We start from the raw sequence: 24,040 nt of genomic DNA on the forward strand, positions 1-24,040 counted from the left end.
CAAAAGTAGTGGTAGCCTAGGGGAATTATATTTTTCAGACCGTATGTCCCTCAGTCAGTTTATACATACCATCACAAGTTAAAGTTTAGATATAAGGTAGCTTACAAATGATATTATGATCAAATAAATTTGTAACTAGCCCTCATTTTCATTATGATGGAATTTTTTGTTCCTAAATATGCCAAATAAGGGTTTGCACTCAGATTTTGGGGTTCACAGATATTGATTATATAAATAGTATCTTTGATGATTTTTTTCTCTCTGAAAATCAAAATGTGATGGTGCAAATTTGGCATTGTGTCCAATGGAGTATGAACACATGTTCCTTCTATGCATATATTTTTTGTATAAAAGAGTGGGAATTTCAATAGGAAAAGATCTGCACAGCAACCTAAGATCACTCCCAGTTTTTGGTTGTTTAGTTCTTAGTATTCTATGTTGTGTTGTTTGTACTGTTGTTTGTACTGTTGTGTGTACTGTTGTGTGTATTGTTGTGTGTACTGTTGTTTGTACTGTTGTGTGTACTGTTGAGTGTACTTTTGTTTTTCTGTTGGTCTTTTTTTCTTTTTTAGCAATGACATAGTCAGTTTATTTTTGACTTATGGGTTTAAATGTCACTTTGGTATCTTTTGGCTCTCAGAACTATTTCTTTTTTTTCAATTTTACTTTCATCATGGACTGGGGGCTACTCTAATGTTGTCCATTGTTCACACTTATGGGAAACAAGTATTTTATAATGAGTAACTTAAATACAATAAATAACTCAACAAAAAATAAGATATTCTACTTTTTATCATCATCATCATCATCTTCATAAATAATTTGTATCAAAGACATAAAATTTGTTCATTTGCTTAGTGTTGTGTATTTGTTGGTTAAATGGCACCATATTAATTTCTGCATTTATATTGAAATACACACAACAATATATAACAACCATTATCAACATTCTTAACAAGATTTGTAATAATAAAATTTTGTAAGTTGGTATTAGAAACATTACATGATTAGGTTAGGTATATTGTTAACATTTCAGATATTGTCTTCCTATCTGTCATTCTTACAATTCACAAACAAGCCTTGGTTCATTGATATTTTGAAAGTATGAGACTTAACTACAACATCAGTATATTGGATTTCACAATAGCCAAATGAATATACAATCATAAGCTTAGCTTTACAGATATTTGCTTAGTAAATTCATTTATCTTAAATCGTTTTCTTTAAAGTAAGCTTGTATGAAAAACGTACTTTAGTAGTTTTTATAGTTGTCTACGGAAACAGATTAAAAAAACCATCATACAGACTTTCAAACATTACTCACTTATCTCTTATCAAACTTTTCTTTAAGTTACTCTCCAAAGTTCCATAAGATTCATTTGTAAAAATAAAAATTTAAATAATGAATTAAAAATCATATTGGCACTGCCTTAACCATTTTATAGTAAAAAAAATACAACATACAATAGAGAAATCATATCACAGAAGTTTTGGGTCATCCATCAAATATAAGTTACTTCCCTTTTATTGGATTCCTCTTTTTCAAAAAAATGAGTACAACACATTCCCATCACGAAATCTTAATCTTAAGATATTCAATTTTAATATTTTCAATCAAATTTTACAATGATGTGTTTTTCTTAAATTTGTTGTAATTCTATAAAATAGAATTTCATTTTCATTGTTAGAAAAGAGGAAGTACGAAAACAACTTAGTTCTTAAAAAAGTTTATAACATATCAATTTACCAGTTCAGAATTTAATGCATCTATGGGTTATATTTTCAAGAGCATAAACCTAAAAGGTTGTGATTTGCTAATAACATCCTAAATAATGAAATTTCAACCAATGGTGGGATAGTTTTGCATTCCCTGTTAGAACAATGTATGACACATAACTCTTTAGATTCTGAAATGGCAATTTATATTGTTATACTTTGAAATAAAAAAGGAAAACCTTGAATCGATGGATGACCCTCATAAAAATAATATCATTCATCTTTTATCACAAATAATCTTTTGAACACTCTTAACAACAGATAAAAGGTTTTCTATTGAAAAACTTGGTTTTTACAGTATGTGTTTTAATGCATTAGAATTTTTCAGAAGGGACAAATAATTGAGTTCTCTTTCAGCATAGTTTTTTCAAGATTCCTGATCATTTTTGGGGACATGTAGCACTATTAAGTATTTGCATTTTCAAATCCTTAAAAAAAAAGACAACATCTTTAGTCTTCAAAGATAAATTTACAAATTAAGAAAACATTTTCCTTTCAATTTGAAATAAACAGAGTACCTCTGGTATTTGGATTAAAATAAATATAATATAATTCATTTTATAAAATAGCTATTTTGAAATGATATAAATTTCCTGCTTTTTAAGAAATATTACAACAAAATTTGACTTTTTAAAAAGTTTTTATCCAATCTAAATTGAAAATTTTTGGAATATAACTTCAAACCATTAAAACATGGTCAGTAAATTCCAGTTAGATTGACTACTTGTGACCTTTAAAAGGAATCCATTAATAACCTTTGACCTTGAAATGTTACCTCTGACAACACAGAGCATTAGACAACACTTTTAATAAGTCTGGGACTTCAGCAGATATATTTGGCAGCATTAAAAGCACTGTTGGAATTCTACAACAATTTCTAATATCACAAAGCGCTTGTAAATATAATTAACAAAAAATCAGAAGAATTCCTCTGCACCACCGAGTTCTTCACAATCAGATTCAACAGATTCATCATCATGTCTTAATTTCCATGTGTCTTCTTTATTTGCTATAGGTTGGAATCCCGCTAATTCACTCCGTATTCTTTCTATTTCCTGTAAATATTCTTGTTTTTCTCTCCCTGACATTGCAGAATCTGATGGACTCACTTCTCCCGGGAATAAAACTCTATTTAAACCTGAAATTAGAAATATGACTTTTTCTTACTTGATTTTCATGTAACCCTGTAAATTCTAAAGATTAAATGTAAATTTCAAATGTTAATCTCACATTTAAGGATTATATTGCACAAATGCTTCCTATACTTTTTTACATTCACAATATAATCAGAGATCTCAAATATCAGCTTTCTTTACTGCAATACACAATTTCTCTTTTGATACTGTATAATATAGGAGCATAATTCTAGGGTAACAGTATACTACCACTTTATTAATGTGGGAGTATAAAAATGGTCTTAGGTCTGATATCTTTCATTGAATGGTTGATTTTATAAATCCTTATTTGAAATCTTACATCGTAAATGGTGTTCAATTTTCCGTAAATTACTAAGAATTCCTGCCAGTTCTTGATTTGCTGATTTCCAAGCTGGCATTTCACTGTTCATGGATTGATCTATGATGTCATCTATCGGTGAAGGAGAATTAACCAATAATCTATCTTCATCTCTGCAACAAAAAACAAATCATTAAAATTTTTATGGATATGTTTTCATAAAAACATCTAGTTTCAATTATTGTTATTAATTTGTTGACCTATTGATGTATACATTGTTTCATCTATCATCTTTTATTCATATTTATCATTGAGTCACATATGGTATATAAATGCATAATACATTATCCATATTTGCAATATATGTAGTCTCGATCATCCAGCCGCTTTATTTTTCAAAGTAGAGCGTCTGGATGACAAGTGATATAAAAATGGTAATTTATGACATTCGGAATAGTATCGGCTTTTTTAGCTTGTTTTTAAAGATAATGTCCAAGACGAATAACCAAGAAGTTGGTTATTGACTTCGGAAGAAATTATATTACGATAATACTATTGAAAAGCCCGAGTGTACCGATTGTTGTTTAAAGCTATTTATATTTTGTTTGTGACGACATACAAGTCGTGGAAAACACCAGACAGCATGGCTTCCATGACCGCGAAGGAAAATAACAGCACATCAAACCTTGGTAAGATGATATAACAACACAAACTATTACATAAATTAATTTTAATGCAAACTGAAACAGCGAGTAGTTATATATTCTTTCATGCATGTCCGTGCTACGTAAGCAAGTTACTAATTATACAATAGATGGCAATTTTTGTACTGATTGACTGGGACCACTCGAACAGTCGTGTGTACGCTATAAATACATTTTGGGGTTGTTAACTTTAAAAATACTTGATGGAAAAGTGATATGACGCCGAAATATGAACTTCATCCAAGATAAGTTTGTTGTATTTATATGTAGTGTATAAAGGAGTTTGCATTTTGATATGTGTAAAAAAAAGGGGGGGAGGAGAGATGCGCAATGTTGTACACATTTGAAGGAGGGAACGCAATTCAAAAACATAAGCAGACGAAAAACAAACAAAGTATATCTAGAAGATGCCACTGATTTTGTACATACACCAAACGGTCAAAATGATTTATGCTCGATTTGTTTAAAAACAAATGCATTTAGCTTATACAAACATATAAGAAGTGCGACACGTTGTTATGAAAAGTAATTTAAATATACTGTTAGTAAACAAAGTCTGGACTGGTCAACTTAAAAAAGAAAAATACTTTTTAGCACTTTTAAGAGGCATTTTTTTCACACTTAAAAAAGTCCATAAAAGAATACAAATGTTGTCAGTGAATATATACCAATTGGCTATGTAAACCTTGAAACAAAACCATGGCATGAGGAATACACTGTAAATTTGTTTTTATGCAAAACAAGACAGTAAAACAATAGATGCAGCATCAATGAAATGAGGTGTCAATGAGGCAGCAACCGGTGAACCCAATGACACATTACCAAAAGTAGACATCAACATGATTAAGAGGACATCTTGTTGACTTAAACAAAAATTGAGAATAAAAGTACCAAAAGGTCAACATTATACAAGTAAGAACATGCGTTATGAATACCAATGAGACAACTATCCACCCCAAGTTCAAAGGAGGTGGATGAGAGCAAGTATAGGCAACTGTATGGCCTTTAACAATGATAAAAATTCATGCATGATTTTGATAGAGAATACAGACAGGGAATGTGTCAAAGAGACATCAACCCAACAAAAGAGCAGGAAACAACCCAATGCCACCAATGGGTCGTGTCATCACCACAACGAGATAATCTCGCATCCCGTAGCGGAATTCAGCTTGCACCAAGACATTTCTAAATGTATATTTCTATATGATGTTTTTTTCCAAACATTTTGTTTTTCATATATGCTATGCTGGTGACCAAAAATTAATATGATTTTAACATTTACTTTATTTTGTAGACAAACCAATGATGATTTCGGGACACAGATGTTATGTGTAAAATGTGAAGAATTAAAAAAAATCTATATAAATATTCGAATTTTCATTGTATCATAAACAGCTTCAATTTTATAAGAAAAAAGATTCAAAGATTTTTTTTTAATTACTGAAGCAGCAATCATTATAAATAAATCACAGTATAAAAAATGTTGGGTTAACATTATTTTGACAGCAACCACAAAGCGAAAAAAGGTACACAGACATATATTAAGTAAATGAAACAAACATCAAGAAACAAGAATTGTTGTCAGATATGTCGGAGAATTTTAAAGATTTTTATTAACAAATTAAAAATCATATAAACAATTTAACAGTTTTCATGTTTGCGTTGTATCTCATTTACATGTCTGGCCCTTCTCAGTTTACTATATGGTATGGAGTTTTCTCATTATTGTAGGCCGAGCAGTGATTATATTTGCGAATATCCATGTCATTTGAACTCTGCTGGGTTGTTGCCTCATTAGCAATCATACCAATCTCCTTATTTTATATAAAGGTTCACATGTACAGGAGAATTCGAAGTTGTTGTTTTTGTGAAGCTGCTCTTTTATACAAAAGTCATGATGGATATTATAATAGTTTGTAGTAGGAGAATACACTTTTCAGTTATTTTTTGTATAAGTTAGCATGCAGTATGGGATAAATCCCATTCCATCTTTTCCATGTGATTGATTCAAACATGCATTCAAAGAGTATTGGGTTTCATGAATGACTGGTTATATATATAACTTCTGTATTTCTTCATAGACACGGAGACTGGCAAAGTGGTATTGTGTGAAGGTTGGTCCCCAAATGTTTTCTTCTCAAAAGGATTAGACGATATAGTTTATTGGTGAAACATTCAGACTATGCTGTCGTTAGCAATTTTTAGATCAGTTAATTTTATAAATAAAAATTGAGTTGACTCATTGTGTGATCTCACTGATCTGCCAGTGATAAATTGTTAAGCAGGGTTTTTTACATTGTAATCTTAGAGTTGTTTTTCTTTCCATAACGTAACTTGATGTGTGCTTTTCGAGTAAGGTAAGTGCGTCAGATATCTGAAAGATTATTATAAAAAGGAAAGCATAAGAATTTACAGAAATAAGAATGAGACAAAACTAAGAAAAATGGATAAAAATTAAAAATAAGGAATACAGACTAACGTGGCTACAATATACCGACTGTTGGTTGCTTAACGTCAAGTGGCAAATATTTCATGCATGTTCAGGACGATGTGATAATATAAAGAATAGAGAATATATATAGTGGTGTGCTATAATATGAAAATAGAGAAAAATGGTAGTTTATAGTATGAAGATAAGAGAATATTAAACGTGGTGTGTTAAAATATAAAAATAGATATTTTGGGTAGCTTGGTTATCGCCTTGTGGTAAATAATGGTAATGTTCAGGACGGAAAAAAATAACAATATAATCATAAAGATGAGGTCCTAAATTATAGCCCGTTGGGGATACATGTTCGAGAAATTATAACTCACCAGAAAATGAAGGTATATTGGATTGCTTTATGTACAACGGTCCACCTACGGATCCCTCTCTTAGCGCACAGAGAGCGTGGTATCCTCTATAAACGACCAGTGGCGGATCCAGAACTTGTTATAAGGAGTGCACTATACAGTAATGCTACAGTGTTTCCTTATATGATATAATCAACCAAATTTTTCCCACGAAAAAAAATCATGTCTTTAATTTTTTTTTTACATGTGACTAAAAATTCAGAAAAAAAGATCGCCGCTAATTACAGTTTTTATCGTTCTTTTAAAATTGCCCATCTGCAAGTTGGGCAACATAGGATCAGCTACAAGAATGTCAGTTTTAATAGTCACATATACATGTAACGTTACACTGTTTACTGTTGTTACTATTTTTTTTAAAAATATAATGGGGATAACGGAAGTGCTATTTATAGATATGTTCTATATTTAATTATTTGTTACGCCCCCTATAAATATCTGACCAGTCCGGTTAATCACCCCAGACGCTATATTTAAATATGCGTCTGGGTTATCGAGACTACAATATATGGTGATGGGTGTTAATAGTTATCTCCCTTGGTCAAGAGCAATTTTGTTAATGATTATTTCCCTTTGGTCAAGAGCAATTTTGTTAATGATTATTTCCCTTTAATCAAGATCAATCTTTTATAATTGCAGTGATGCATTTATCTTATATGTGCCTACATGTGTGTCAGACTTTTTTCTCATTAATTAATATACAATATGCCTTCTTTTCCATTTACAGCTAAACAACTCCAATGTGTTTTTCAAGCATAACATTTAACTTCACTAGTTGGATATAGGTGAACCATGATTATTTTAGCTATTGTAATTGAAGAGAAACAACAGGTTTCCAGTCACCCTTTTATTTACATTCCCATGATTTGGTTACTTAGTTAATAGTATTGTTACTCTTTCAGTATGTTGTAGACAAACATAATTTTAATTTCATGGTCTACCTAGCAAACAAGGAAACTCTATTTCTATAATGTTTTCCAGATTTTGTTTTTCTTCGTTTGAATTGTTTTACATTTTGTCTTGTCAAGACCTTTCATAGATTATTATACACAATGTGTTTTGCTCTTTGTTGATGGCCATTCGGTGACCTTTTTGTTGGTTGCATCAATGTCATTTGGCCTCTGGTGGATAGTTTCTCATTTGCAATAATACCACATCTTCTTTTTTTCCATATTACACTTACATCATTGTTATTTGAACAAACTCAAGTACTTTTGCTCTAAAGAAACTTTATACACATAATATCAAGGTTACTTTGATAATTGTTACATTCGTTTGAAAGGAGAAGTATTCATTATATAGCAGCCGAGTGTTAGTGTTTTCAGGCCACTCTTAAGTGCCATTTTAGGGCTTTTTTATTGGTAGAGGAAGCCAGAGTGCCCAGAGCAAACCACTGACCATCGATAGGAAAACTATAAATCCTAGTCAATTAAGATAGGAGTCCAGTGCACCTACGCAAGCAGGGTCTGAAGTCACAACCTCAGTGTTGACTCGCTAGTGATTACAGTAGTAGAATTGGCCACCGAGGCCCCCAGCTTTAGATGATTGTTGTGTCTACTAACCTTAATCTATGGACTACATGATTGGTCTTTGACTTGAGTTTATGTGACAGCTGGTATATAGAGGATACCAAAATGTTGTCATATGACTGAAATAGATAAACATGACAAATGAATTCTATGTCAACAGATACAATAGCTGTCGGTCAATTTGAATGACAAAGAATGTAGGTACATGGTATTGTAAGTGCACATTTTATAAACAGTGTTTGAAAGTGCATGCAACTTTGCATTATTTTTACACAATCTACTGTGCCTTATATCAACTATGTGCATTTCTAAAAGATCGTAACAAAACTTTATATATTTTGAAAATGTAAGCTGCATAATAGATTGAAACAAAGCAAATAACAATCAATGCAGTAACCTACAAATCTGATCATTTGAAAATGTAAAATTTGACGCCAAGAATTTTTTTTTTTATTAAACATAGGACATAAGTTTATAACAAACTGCATTTTTTGGGGTTGCCGTCACACTGATGTATACCTCCTATCTGCTATTTCTAATATGATTTAATGCATTCTCTTAACATCCATACAACTTTCACATATTTGATTTGTTGTTGGTCCTAAGGAACCACAAAATATGTTGACTTATCGGGCCTTTTATAGCTGACTATGCGGTATGGGCTTTGCTCATTGTTGAAGGCCATACCGTGACCTATAGTTGTTAATGTCTGTGTCATTTTGGTCTTTTGTGGATAGTTGTCTCATTGGCAATCATACCACATCTTCTTTTTTATATTGTTAACATTATTTATATTACTGGTAAACTAATTTCCTGTCCTTTTGCTTGTACCACACCAACCTTTGGCAAAAACTAATTAATTGAGGAAGTTTTTTCTAGTTTTTTGTGTTGTTGACTTAATGACATTCACAACATGTATGATACCCCAAAATTCATTAATTTATGTTTCAAAAATGAATCTATATTTTTTACAATTGCAAAGGAGAAGCATCAGTCTTATTTTTTTCTGTCAAAGTACATTGATAACCAAAATAGAAGGAAAAGTTGTAATAATGCCAATGACCTATATCATTAACGAAATAGTAATTGAACTTCTACAAGTTCTTTCCTCGAAGGTCAACCTTCGTTACACAGGACAATAACCTCAAAACATATTTTGTAAAAAGTTATACATGCATCAATTATGTACACCATCCATTCTTATTAATGTTATGTAAATATTATAATCGTCACTTTCAGGTATAAATATAAGTAATGTAAGTATTAATACATGTATAACTTCAAGGTATAAATTTGTTAGATTTACCAGATAATTTTCCAGAATTTTAATATTAACATAGGTCAATACATTAAAGCATGCAGGCCTCCTATCACCTTCTCTGGATATAGTATATATCTATTATATATAATAAGATAATAAAGATGTACATCTTGCCCCAGGCACTGTGTTTTATATATAATAATTGGCAATCATCAATGATCTTTGATGTTAAAATGATAAATGGAAATAGGAAGGTTTATATTAAATAGAAATTTTGCCTAGAAATTTTGAGTCGTTCCATTAAAAGGAATTTAATTCAAGAATATTTCAGTTTTATATATATATATACTTTGATCATTTCTGATTTCTATATAAAAAACATAGCAAATGTATACCAATGAAATAAAAGTGCTTCCTTTTTCAAATCTTTTAAAAGTTTTATTTCTTCTTAATCGGTTTAAAAATGTCCTCCTGATTAATTGAAAATGTAATAAATGTTACAAAATCTGATTGCTACAAAAAAACGAAACAATAACAGACAAAACATTTAGCATTTAGACAAATCTTAGCTGCAGTTATTCCCACCTTATCTAAATTTTCTTGTAATCATTCTAATGTTATTGAATTCAATAAAGGCTTTTTTCCAAAAAAATTCCGAAGTTCTTAAAATTGGTGGTGCAAAGGATTTGAACACCAAAATTTTTGTTAAAGACCAACAAAATTTGGCTATTTTGCTATTGAAAAAAATGTTGAGGACCAAAAAAACAACCACATTTTTAAGAACTCTGGAATACCGGTAGAAATGAAAACAGACCTTTGAGAATAAACTTCTAGATTTTTATCAGCAATTTCGAAGATAGCATCTATCTTTTCTAAAACTGCTTATATTGAAATGCAAATACATCTGAGAAATACAAGAATATATTGTAAGGATGGAGAATTCCTGTTCTAACCATGTCATTAAAATATATGTTGTTAAAAACATTAAGAGCTAAATTCCTTTCAGTTAACTTTTATGCACAAGTAAATTTTTTAAATGCTTTTCTTAACCCATCAATTAGAAAAGAACATGGCTTTATTTCCTTTAAAATAAAATTGTAACATATTTTTTAGTCAGCTTATAAAAGATTACTTATTTACAAAGTTAATTATATGTAAATTAAGATACATGACATGGTTATTTTTAGCAATTAAACATTATTCGTGTAGCCATCAGCAATTATATAGCCGAGCATGCAGTTACTCCCACCACAATGATATCAGCGACACGGAAGCACAAACCTGTGATAACACGTTATTATGATATTGTCTGATGATATCGGAAAACTCTGTCGTGTCTCCCGTGACAGAATGGCGTTTGTTGTAAAGAGAACGAGGTCGTGGTAAAGGAGAAGCAAGTTTAGGAGGTGGTGGTGTGAATGCTGACAAATGTGGTTTACTACCAAGTAAACACCGACTTAAATCCTAAAAATAAGAATTCAGTGGTGCAGAAAATAATACAATGAAACATAAATACATGAAAAAGAAATCTGCAACAAAAAATGTACACCTTTAGCACAAAATAAAACCACAAAGAAGTTTTACTCAACTGAAACAAAATGAAAAGTGAAGTGCAAGAAAGCTATTATACATTGAGGACCTTGTACTTGTACTTAATTTTTGTTAAGGCCACATGACATCTAAATTCTTCTTTGAACCATGATCAAGCTTACTTCAGAAAATAGCCCCCCCTTTTTTTTTTACATACTTGCCATGTATTTATTGTATGTTAAAACAATCATGATAGTTCTATTCATAATTACATACATGTAGAAAGAAAGCTGTAAAAATTTAAAAAGTTTGCTTGACCTAAACTACAAATTTAACTTTTAAAATTTAAACCCCATGTTTTTCCTAGCAATATACTAATGTTTCAAAATATTAGAAAACAACATAGATTCAAGAGTTATAAGTCTGTAGCTACCAGTTAATCATGTCAACAGATTGTGTTACCCATTGACTATTTAATCAATCCAAAAAATTAAAAGGACCAAATTATGTAAAAATAAAATACGAATAAACTTATAAAACTTGAGAAAACAAAACAAAACTTGACCCTAATTTCATCTAAAATTTCATGCAATTTTCACTGTATGTTTCATATTTGTCATGCATTATAAGAATCACAATATGCACAAGAATGTTATATATCATGCATACCTCAGAACATGATGCATCCTGGGACTAAAAAATTATAAGATAAATTATGTAACTTATTATTCTACTTGTCTTGTCTCAAAAGTCTGAGTCATTGACTAAAGTTCTAACATGTCTGGTATAAACTGTGTTACAGCTAAAAGGATCTGACTTTTGACACCAATCAATTTCCAATTTGCCTAATACTTATCAAATTAGCCATAATTATTGTAATTTCTTGTAATGGCTTATAAATTATCTTCCTTGCTTAACTCAAACTTCACTAAACAGATAATATGTGAAACAAAAATTTTAACCAATTACCTGTTTGTGTTTTGTATATTTTACTGGTATGATTTTATTTTCATGTGCAAGAATGGAAGCAAAAAAGACAAATGAGATTCTTTCATCACACAGTACATAAAAAACATACTAACGATTATCAAATAAAAAATACTAACCTGACCCGATTTTGCTACGAGACTTAACTCGTCATCTTCTGACGAGGTTTTATAGAGGTGACTAGACTGAGATCTTCCTGAATAAGGAATAAATCCTCTATGAGAGGAGGCTATACTACTGTCATCAAACGTGTCAGTTCCTTCCGCACTAGAAAGAGAGTCATTTTTGTCTTTACGATTTCGTCCAAGTTCGGAAGAGTTTGTGAAGGATGATGACCGAGTCATCCTTTTCATAGAAGTTAATGAAGATGATGTATTAGTACTTGTTTTTTCCTTAGATTTAGTTTTAGCTTCAGCAACTGCTCTACGAGGATCATATTCCTTTCTTCTTTTCCACGCTGCTTCTTCGGCAGACCTTGTTGCACTCGCACTTTGTGTTTGAGATTGACTTTTATTTCCTACTCCAGAAACACTTAATCCATATGACTGAGTTGTTTTTAATCTATTTTTGAATGATTTTAAATCTGATTTCCTAACATCTGAAGAAGAATTGTCTAAAGTACTAAGGGATTTATTAAGTTTCAAACTATGTCTACCAGTTTCTGTCCGTGCTAAATTTGAAGTACGAGCATTGTCTTCACCCTTACGTTGAATTTGAGCACCTAAACTAGCATCACTACGATCAGATACTTTCCCTGAACGTCCCTTTGAAACACCAGTTACAGTCAGATCTGTCCTTGACGATGATCCATGCCAGCTTTGACGAGACCCCACAGATTTTGAAAAGCTTAGTGAAGAGTAACTTGATACACCTGTAGGAGTCCTTGAGCCTAAGCCCCTCATACTAGTAGGGGTTTTAGAAGTCCTGGAAGAAGTTGTTGTAGGGGTTCTTGCATTTCTAGATGGTGGTTTTGATACACTTGTGAATGAGCTATCAGAAATATCAGAACCTGGAGTAGTTGGCACATCACCGTCTGCTCTCTGACGGCGTAATTGGAATGCGCGATTTGGCCTGGTCATAGAAATAGTTCCTTTACCTTTGGAACCTTTCCTATTTATCTCGGTATTGTTTTCTTCAAAAGTAGAAAGATCCAATGATAAATCGGCAGTAGAAGTGTCACTTTCACTTAAAACATCCGAAACAGCAGACTGATCGCCAGTGCTCATAGTCCGTTTTAAATTAGTCTCCTTGAACTTTTGAAGTCTTTGGGCAGAACTAGTTGAGTACACTCTAGTTAGTGGTTTCTTATTAGGGGTAGTTTTTGTTTTTGTACTTTTTGCCAAGTTTTCCCTTGGACTTCCGTAATCAGACGGCTTATCAAATTCGTCATCACCATTTATATAAGCTACCATGCTTTCAGAATCATGATAATCCCCATTCATGTGACTTTTGCCATTTGTAAGACTTTTGCCATTCATGTAAGAAAAATCATGTCCATTTTGTAAGGATTTAGAGGAAGGTTTCATGGATTTCTTATTTCCTACTGCAGCTACGACATCTGCCGTGTCCTGCAATAAAATATCTGTATCGATACTAGCCCCTGATGACCTTGAACTTTGTGGAGTTTTTTCAATATCAGATTCTATCCTTGTAAAGTTACTTTCAGAATCTGTCTCAAATTTAGTTTTTGATACCGTTTCTGTATCTGTGTCATCATATCTATTTATAACCTTGTCAGAAATTGTCACTTTCATTTTGGACTCATTAGGAGTTGACGGACATCGTGGACTATTTGTACATTCACTTAGTTTTGAGCTACGTTCACTCATCCTGGAGCTAGTTTCACTTCCTGATGGACTTCCTTTATCATTTGGAAGTCTTGGTAATTTTCTGCCAGTTCCTGGCCTCTTTTTAGATCCAGATGGTGGTTTTCTGGTGCCTTGCATTTCATCTGAAATTAAATAAGTTTAAATAGAAACATTAGGAGGTAGAAGAAAATGTTTTGCCTATATATTTTGTTTTGTCTGACATCTATGCCATTGATTTAATGAAACATCTGCTTGCACAAGTGTACACGTGTAAAAAAGTACATTAATGTATTCATGTATTGACTCAACCTTTCATAGAATACATTCGTAGACTTTGGAACTATGATTTTTTTTGTACGGACACATACATGACATATACATGAATATCTATTAGATGTTACAACAAGCAACATTCATTCAAGAAAATTTTATTTTTTGGGGTGTGTTTGAGTTTTTTTTAAATATCTACACACCTTTAAATTGGTATTGAAAATAACCAGTTTGTTTTATAGGAAAAATTGTAGACCTGTTTGATAAGTTATACATGCAATGTCAACTGGTACATGTCAATTGTATAATGCAACCTGAACTGTTTCTTTTTCTAACAAGCCAAAACATTTTCTGTTTTTGAATTTATATCCTTTAACCTAAATTGTTATTACATGTACTTAAAAACTTTAATATCATCTAATGATCAAACCAAAAACTGTGCCAGGTTTCAAAATCTCCTTAAAATATGCAAGTCAGCATAATAAAACTATAAATTTACCTAATTATTTATTTAAACCTTTTCAGATTTTTTAAATATAATTATCTTTAAATATAGCTTGTCAAAAACATGGACAGGTTCTTGTTACTGTTGGGCATATTACCCATTTCTGTGAAGCAAAACAAAACATTTACTGTATTAACCACACAGGAATGTTTGATGTTTATAAGACAAATGTAAGATATGTTATAAAGATATTATATTTGTGTTATGCTAAAAAAAAATCTTTCTGAACTGTAGATGGAAGGGTTATATAAATTTTGTACCAGATTTCAGCCAAATTTTCTGTTATGATATGTTTTGAGGTATTTTTGTTTGTTATTTAATCAGTATAATTTGATAAAGAAATGTGACTTTTGGTAAAATGATTATAAGACAATATAAACTACCCACACTTAGGCCAAAATTAGATAAATTCTTGTAGTTCAATTTTCCTGTTACAGCAACTTATAGATTGTTTTCAGACGGACAAGCAATTAAGGGGCTGATCCAGCCTTATATATCCACATTCAAAAGCATTGATCGTAAAAAAGGGGGGATTCCAACCATATGTCATCATTTTAAAAGCATTGATCTTCAATAAGGTGGGGCCCAATTTTCAATCACTGGAACCCCCACCCACTGGATTTGCCTTGACTTAAATAACTAATTTGCAAAAATGAAACTTTATTTAGTGCCAAGATTTACTTGTTCATAAGTTTGAATTAAAACTTGAGGAGCTCCAATACAGTTTGCTTATTTAAGATTTCCAGAAAACCAGGGGTTATTTAAAGAAATAGTTGCCGTCTAAACCAGTTGTGTTTACAAGACTCAAAACATTGGTTGGAAATTGGCATGTAGAAAGGTGATAGATGTACAATTCAGGATATGTACCTGTTTTCTACGAAATTAAACTTTAGGGAAATAAAGCTGTGAAAGTTGAAAATTTTGGTTGAATAGATATGGATTTTGAATTGATGGTCTGACACCGTCAACCCATTTTTCATGTCAACCCCTTTAGTGTACAACCTTGCACACTGTGTTTAACAAATATGAACACATAAAGAAAGAGATATGGGGTAAAAGTTAATGATATGACCTACAACCAACAAACAAGAGATGTAAAGAAAACATTTATGGCAATATTATGTACTATCAAGTAACATATTTACAATTCTTATCTTTATAGCAAGAATAAATTAAAACTTAAACAGAAGATGAAAGATTGAAAAAAGTGTTTCACAATGGTAGTCTTTTTCATAACCTGAGACACAGATCGAATTTTAAATTAAAATGTTGACAGACTGAATAAGAGTTATCATGCAAGACAATCAGTTTTCTCAAAATTTAAATTAGAAAATCCGTTTTTTTAGTAAATGGAAAATAGGATAGTTTGAAATATAAAAACAACATTTAAAAAATTATCTATGTTTTTAACCTATAATGGTTAACTTTTATAAATTGTTATTTGGATGGAGAGTTATCTCATTGGCACTCATACCACATCTTCCTATATCTATCTTCAGTATTTAGTTGCATGATGGAAAAATTATAAACCTAACATACAGCTACATCTTTAAGGTCTATGTTTTCATTTGATATATGGTCTTTAGATGAACCACTGTAGGACATTAAACACATGTCTTATGTACTTTTGACTGTAAATGCTGAATCATTAACAAGAGAAGACAATTGGCCCCATACTTTTTGACTCACTTTCCAATATCATTTTTAAAATGCCACTAACCCTTCACTATATAATGACATTATATGAAGAAAAAAGCTCTTGAGTTGAAGTTAACGATTTAAAAATCCAATGAGACAAAAGCAAAAGCAACCAGACTGTGTTTTTATGATGGATTTGTAGCTTATCCTTTGAATTAAGACTAAGGTATTTAATCTGACTTTTCTGCTAAACTGTTTTGCCAACTATCATCAAAATAACTACAACTGTTTTTGTTTTTCTTTAGAATTTTCATGTATAATTACATGAATAATTATGATCACTGTTTGCATTTAAGATTTGTATTTCATTCTTTTTAAGAGAGATTTTCATTAGATCTTACCAGGATTAGATCTTGGACTAGCCAAATCATTTGATGGTGACTTAGATTTACTGGTCAATGCTTCCAACTGAGACATCCATTTTGAATGCTCCCGGGATTTCATGTCATCCTGAAAAACAAGTAAAAAATGTTATCATCAGTACTCACTTTTAGGATGTGTTTATATGTTTATAAATAATCTTATACCTGTATCAATATACTGTGGATTCATTATTATTTGTTGGATACCAATTTTCATTGTTTTTGTGGTTACAGGTGACTCACAAATTCAATGTTCAACAAATTATAAATTTCAAAATACTTTATCTGCAAAAATTACGGTAACTAGACCACGAAATAAAATATCCACGAAAAATGCAAGTGTTTTTCAATCCATGAAAATTGGTACATGTACTCATGAAAATAAAGGAATCCTTAATAGACATAGAAACTATATACTTTGATTTAGCATCTTCAGGCCCGTAGCCAGGAATTTCCAAAAGGGGGGGGGGGGGGGTATTTGGACCCACAAACTTGACTTTAACAGTCACAAATAAAACAGAACGTTGACTTTAACCCCTCGAACCCCCCCTGGCTACGGGTATGATCTTAAAAGATTGAGAAACTTCTCACCTACCATGTCTCTAATTAAGTCTTAGAAAAATTTAAATCCATACACCAGTAGAAAAATGTACCTTTACATTGAACAAACTAAAAATAACAGCTGTATGACAACTAATAATAACTGTCAACAGAATATCCCATGTTGTTGATATTAGCTTTGGATACCTGTGAAAAGGATCTATCACACAACAGAATTATTGGTATTTCACAAAAATTTAAAACCGTTAACAATGAAACTTATGGATTTATAATGCTTGACTTAATTCTCCTTACATCAATTTCAAATAGAACACTTGAAATTGTAAAGTGTATTTACAATGTGGATTTGTCATAGTCTATAAAAAATGTCAAATAAATATGTCACACTACTTAACAAAAATATAGGACAGTATTTGTGAACATGACATTTTTTCTTTTGGTATAAAAATCATAACTTTGATAACAACATCTTTATCATTAAACAGTTGTACAGTATCTAGCGAAAAATTTATTACTTTACCTTTGGTCAGAACTCACAAATAGTATTAATGCTGAAAAACATCTACTTGTACCACTCACAACTGTTTTATACACTCCTAATTACTAAATGAATCATTTTTTATAATCCTACCAATTCAAGGAAGTAAAAATAATGTCCTTATGTTTAAAATAATCATCAATTTTGGACGGTGTGTAGCATCTCCAACTAAAATTTACCACACTTAGAACTTGAGCTATTTCCAGCAGTGTAAGGTTCAAAATGTCACATCTCTTCAAAACTTGTCTACATAACATTAAATTTTCCTTTCGTTAAACTGAGTTACATGAATTAGATCAAACTTGACGAAATTAAAGCGTAAATGGACATGATTTTATCGTCCATATATATTATCCCTCTAATGGTATTTTCCTTGCCACTTAATCTTGCCTCAGAACAAGTTTTAATTCATCACATGTCATTCAACCTTTCTATCCCAGCTGATACTTATTATAAAGATTTATATAACACAGTACAAAAGGTCTTACCATGTGATACATATGAAATATATTCCCTCGTACATTCTAATGTAGAAATGTTGATTTCGAATCATAACACAGCTGATAGGAATTCATTACAAAGTACAAGAAGAAAGAAACATATCAGTTTTATTCCTACATCTCTACTGAGGTTTATACATCACAGGTTATCAAAGTGACAATGCTTTGGCTCTATTATTTATTCACAAATTGCTGGTGTTTATATCAAGCCTAATCAAAGAATGAGTCAGTAACAACCAAATTCCTCCTTCCTGAGACTGATCAAAATCAATGATGATCCTTGAAAGTTGAAACAGATATTCTTTTTCTCAAACCTCACTAAACTGGGGTCACAAGAAGTTTAAATTGACCAACAGCTACACCAACCAGAACAACAATTCTCAAACACCATCTGAATATCTTATTTTACATGCAATTTTCGGTTCCCTTCGTCCATGATCACTTTACAGACAGCTTCAACGATTACAACCATAACCATGCACATTTTAACCCATTTTCTCCTAACATTACTGTAGTTCAATTCTTTTAATGTTTTTGAGGTTACTATAGATAAAGGGTGTTAAAAGTAAAACTTATCTTGTAAAAAGTAAGGTTGATTTCAAATGAAGTCATTTATATCAAGCTTTGCAACAACTTTAGTAGATCAAACACCCAACAATAATTAAAATAAGAAATAAAAACTTGAAAATCAGAAAAGAAACTAAATTTTGTAAGGTCAGTCGATACATGGGTAGGTTAAGCTGTATTGATTTGGTTTAAATCCCTAACAATTTCTCTTTAATCATAACATTTTTTTAAAAAGCTCTTGTTCAATAAATACAGAATTTACAATTCACAAAATAATTGGTTAGCACATGACTGATTTATGCCATAATAAACCCAAAGAAAAATACAATCATTAATTCATCATTCAAGGCACTAGGAAAAAGAAATTATTCATAGAGATGTTATGCAACAGCTATTTTATTTCCCTCCACCTATCACCTTTTTTCAACTGATGAGTCACAATCTAAACAAGACCTATCAACTTATCATCCTGAAATTTTTTAATGAGCCATTCACTTTCTATCTATTAATAATGGTTGCTTGTTTATGATCATGTTTTGGCTAAACTCCCAAGGTAGTATCATTAATAGGTGAAAAATATGTAATCGACAATTAATGAGTACCATAACAAATGTATGTTTTTGAATCAAAAGAAGAAATAACTAGAGGCTCTAAAGAGCCTGTGTCGCTCACCTTGGTCTATGTGAATATTAAACAAAGGAAGCAGATGGATTCATGACAAAATTGTGTTTTGGTGATGGTGATGTGTTTGTACGTCTTACTTTACTGAACATTCTTGCTGCTTACAGTTATCTCTATCTATAATGAACTTGGCCCAGTAGTTTCAGTGGAAAATGTTAGTAAAAATTTATAAATTTTATAAAAATTGTTAAAAATTGACTATAAAGGACAATAACTCCTTAGGACGTCAATTGACCATTTCAGTCATGTTCACTTATTTGTAAATCTTACTTTGCTGTACATTATTGCTGTTTAAAGTTTATCTCTATCTATAATAATATTCAAGATAATAACCCAAAACAGTAAAATTTCCTTAAAATTACCAATTTAGGGGCAGCTACCCAACAACGGGTTGTCCGATTCATCTGAAAATTTCAGGGCAGATAGATTTTAACCTGATAAACAAATTTATCCATGTCAGATTTGCTCTAAATGCTTTGGTTTTTGAGTTATAAGCCAAAAACTGCATTTTACCCCTATGTTCTACTTTTAGCCATGGCGGCCATCTTGGTTGGTTGGCCGGGTCACGCCACACATTTTTTAAACTAGATACCCCAATGATGATTGTGGCCAAGTTTAGTTTAATTTGGCCCAGTAGTTTCAGAGGAGAAGATTTTTGTAAAAGTAAACGACGACGGACGACGGATGACGGACGCCAAATGATGAGAAAAGCTTAAAAAAGCTTAACATATTTCTAGATTTATAAAAGTACATCGTATATATACTATAAGAAGATGTGGTATGAAGGTCAATGAGACAACTCTCCAACACAGACCCAATGCCATAGAGGTTAACAACCAGGTCTTTATACCACCTTCAACAATGAGCAAATCCCATACAGCATTACATAGAATAATATTCGACCCTTTTCAAATCAAAGTATATCAGGAACTACCATCTGTCGATATACTGAGTGCCACCTTGAGGTGTGACCCTGAAACCTTAACCCTGAAAGCACATTATGTTTTAGAATCCTATTTAAAAGAATTTTTACAAATCTTCATAGGGGGCTTGTATGTGATTTGTTGCTAAAAAATCCATTTTTCAAGTGACAGTGCTCTGCTCATATCCAAATTTAATTGTGATAGAACTACGCAAACTTTTCTAGTTTTAAAGATGCATACATAATGTACCTCTTAAAATTGAACAGATCAACTTGTATTATTGGGTTGCTGTCACAAGGATGTTTACTTCATTTAATCAACATTTACACATTAACAAAATGAACATTGCTATATAACATTCATTATTAAGGACCTTAACCAAACTGTTAAGTGTGTCCAGTAATTTGTAATTTTGCTCCAAAACACAGATTAAAAGATATTAACCACAATATAAATTTCTTTTTTCAACTCTTTTTACATTTGTGGATTATTATTTTTAAAGACTATATGTCTCCATGACTATAAGCGATAACCCAAGGCAAAAAAATATTATATTTCTATAGTGTGTAATACAAGTGTACATTTTAATTTAAATACACCAGTGAAATTATAGGCCGAGAACAGATCAATACATGCACGGACCTCACCACTATCCATAAAAAACATCAATATTGCAACAAAACTCACCTGAAAATTTCTACCTCCACGGAAAAAAGATTCCAGCACTATATTATTATCCATAGTTTAGGCACAAAATAATATTCCCTCTCTCAAGAACTGAACATGTTAAAGGTTTACAGTATGTTTGGTATGTCAATATGGGTTTAAAAGATCACTACTCGTAGTCACGACATGTATAAACTGTTGTCTGTCAAAACTAATCACTCAACCATGATATTAATTAGCGAAATTTACCTGTCAGGTAGATCATATAATTATACATCTATTTATCTAATAATAAAAAACACATTCAGGTGCGCCAAAAATGTGGATAATACAAATAAATCAGTATTATTTATTTTGCCAGTTTGTTTTCAGTTAGATTAGGATCCTTAGTGGTTGAAAAATGTAAAACTATCAAAGTTTTATATCCAGGTATTTAATGTTCCCTGCATACCCAAACCTACAGGTAAACAATTGATTAATACCTTGATAAATATTAATTATAATCTCATCTGTCAAATTCAAATAAAAAGGTGATTACTTAATTTATAGTAATATTTCATTTGATGGGTTTAGAACTTTTGAAGAGCTTAATAAAGAAAACAGTTATAGATTTATTAGATTAATCTTTTGGACCAAATATTGAATAATTACATTAGTACATGTAAGAAAGCATATTCAGCATAAACTAACAAATTAAAATTTAACTTTTACCAATAGTACTACATTTATTATTTAGGTTATGTGTGACCTACATTGTTTAACATGAACAGGTATTAATCAATGAGACAGCAATCCAATAACAGAAAGAAATTAGAAAAGACTAAGTCCATATCAATGTTCGGATCATATCATTGGACAGATATGACACTTACCCAAATACTTATACAAAAATACTCTTAGCAAGAGTATGTGTCCACCAGCCAATATTCTGTGAACTGTGAGATTAAGGTCAAAACCCTAATTTGGCAACAGTTCACGCCATGATGCAGATGTGTTCAAGGTTTCAAGTTGATGCACCCACAAGCATCTTTATCCAAAATTTTAATATAAAAAAGAAAATGTGGTATGATTGCCAATGAGACAACTATCCACAAAAGACCAAAATGACACAGACATTAACAACTATAGGTCACTATACGGCCTTCAACAATGAGCAAAGCCCATATTTAAGCTGATATGGTATAAAGGACTGACATATGTACATACCCACAAACAGGAAAACATAATGACTATCACAGGTTAGGCAATGGTATTCGTATAGAAATCAATTCGGTTATCTGTGTTTTCTTCTTTACATACAAAGAAAGGTTAAGGTGTACTGAAATGTTTACTACTTAAATGCATTTTAAAACAGATTAAACTTAAAACAGATTATACTTTTGGCCAAGGGGACTACAGTTATAGACTAATCTGAAGTTGTTTTTTACGAATGAGTTACAGTTGTTGACCGTAGGTCAATTGACATAAATGACATAGGAAATTGGACAAATTTTAAAGTCTTCTATCATATACCTTTCCCAAAATTCCAAAACAAACCTATTTTTGAATCATTACCTAAGAAAAAAACGCCAATGTGAACAAAAATATGACACCAGAAAACATTAATACCTACATGTCTTCAGGTCCCTGTGAAGACTGTAAAATCATCTAAAGTCACAATATTATAAAGGTCAAAGTAAATGTTAAAGTCGCAATATTTTACAGGTCAAAGTATATAAAGATTAATGTCACAATATTTTAAAGTTACGACTGATCACAATAATTTACAGGTCAAGGTTTAAAGACTATAAAATCAAATTTTTTGCAGGTCAAGGTAAAGACTAAAGCAGCAATATTTTATAGGTCAAAGTAAAGACTAATCAAGTCAAAATATTTTATAGGTCAAGGTGTAATGACTATAAAATCATATTTTTTACAGGTCAAGGTAAAGATTAAATTCACAAGATTTTACAGGTCAAGGTTTAATGACTATAAAGTCAAATTTTTTACAGGTCAAGGTAAAGACTAAAGTCATAATATTTTATAGGTCAAGGTGTAACGACTATAAATCATTTAAGGGTCAAGGTTAATGACTAAAGTCACAATATTTTTCAGGTCAAAGTAAAGATTAAAGTCACAATATTTTATAGGTCAAAGTAAAAACTATATCATTACAATATTTTACAGGTCAGACTCAAAGTTAAGACTAAAGTCAATATAGGTTAAAGGTTATTAATACAAAGTCTATTTCCCTGTCTGCAGTCCTAATATTACAACAATTACCTAGTAATGACAGAGTGATAATAATGAATTAACACTTAAGAGATGACTAATGTCCCCCTGTCATGTAGGTATGTTTTATAGCAATCAATCATTAGTTTGTAGGTCATCCATCACACATGTATACATGTATGTAAAAACAAATTCTGACACCAAATACACATAATAAGTAAATTCCAAATCTGTCCCAGGATAAAATATACAGATTTTGTGTTTACACTTTGTTATGTCTGCATCTGAAGTTTTTGCAGGCAAACATCTGGCATGAAATATTCAATTCGGTAACATCTGTCATTTATGTTTTTCTATAATTCCACATGCATGCACCGTTACTCATAATATTTTATAACAAATAAGTAATCCATATATAAATTTTTTTTCTAAATTAAATTTTCAACATTGAAGAAAACGCCTCTAAAACGTCAATAGAACTGTGGCTTAACTTTGCATTGAATCAATATCTATAAATTACAATTTAAATCAATTTCATTTCTGAAAGGGTTATGTAATACTCAATTTCTGAATATTTTCATTATCAAAATTAAAACTTTTACCTTATAAACCGTTGCTGATGCCTTTCCTAACATCGTATTATACTCCCCGAGGAATA

At 31.1% G+C, this 24,040-nt stretch overlaps 1 protein-coding gene across 10 annotated transcripts in view; it reads right to left on the reverse strand.

Annotated features, from left to right (window-relative positions):
• Positions 1–774: 774 nt before the first annotated feature.
• The window catches only part of LOC143069207 (uncharacterized), a 77,801-nt gene continuing 54,535 nt past the window's right edge, over positions 775–24,040 (reverse strand). For 7 of the 10 annotated variants that reach the window (XM_076243728.1, XM_076243727.1, XM_076243726.1 and 4 more), the window contains 7 exons: positions 16,715–16,823; positions 12,212–14,043; positions 11,775–11,798; positions 10,857–11,039; positions 8,348–8,433; positions 3,253–3,404; positions 775–2,914 (listed from right to left, as the gene is read on the reverse strand). In XM_076243728.1, coding sequence (XP_076099843.1) covers positions 2,694–2,914; positions 3,253–3,404; positions 8,348–8,433; positions 10,857–11,039; positions 11,775–11,798; positions 12,212–14,043; positions 16,715–16,823 — 2,607 coding nt within the window. In that variant the 3' untranslated portion in view covers positions 775–2,693. The remainder of the gene's footprint in view (positions 2,915–3,252; positions 3,405–8,347; positions 8,434–10,856; positions 11,040–11,774; positions 11,799–12,211; positions 14,044–16,714; positions 16,824–24,040) is intronic. The other 3 variants (XM_076243724.1, XM_076243729.1, XM_076243730.1) reach the window with 3 other exon arrangements.

Source organism: Mytilus galloprovincialis, chromosome 3, assembly GCF_965363235.1.
Source record: "Mytilus galloprovincialis chromosome 3, xbMytGall1.hap1.1, whole genome shotgun sequence".
Taxonomy (NCBI): Eukaryota; Metazoa; Mollusca; class Bivalvia; order Mytilida; family Mytilidae; genus Mytilus; species Mytilus galloprovincialis.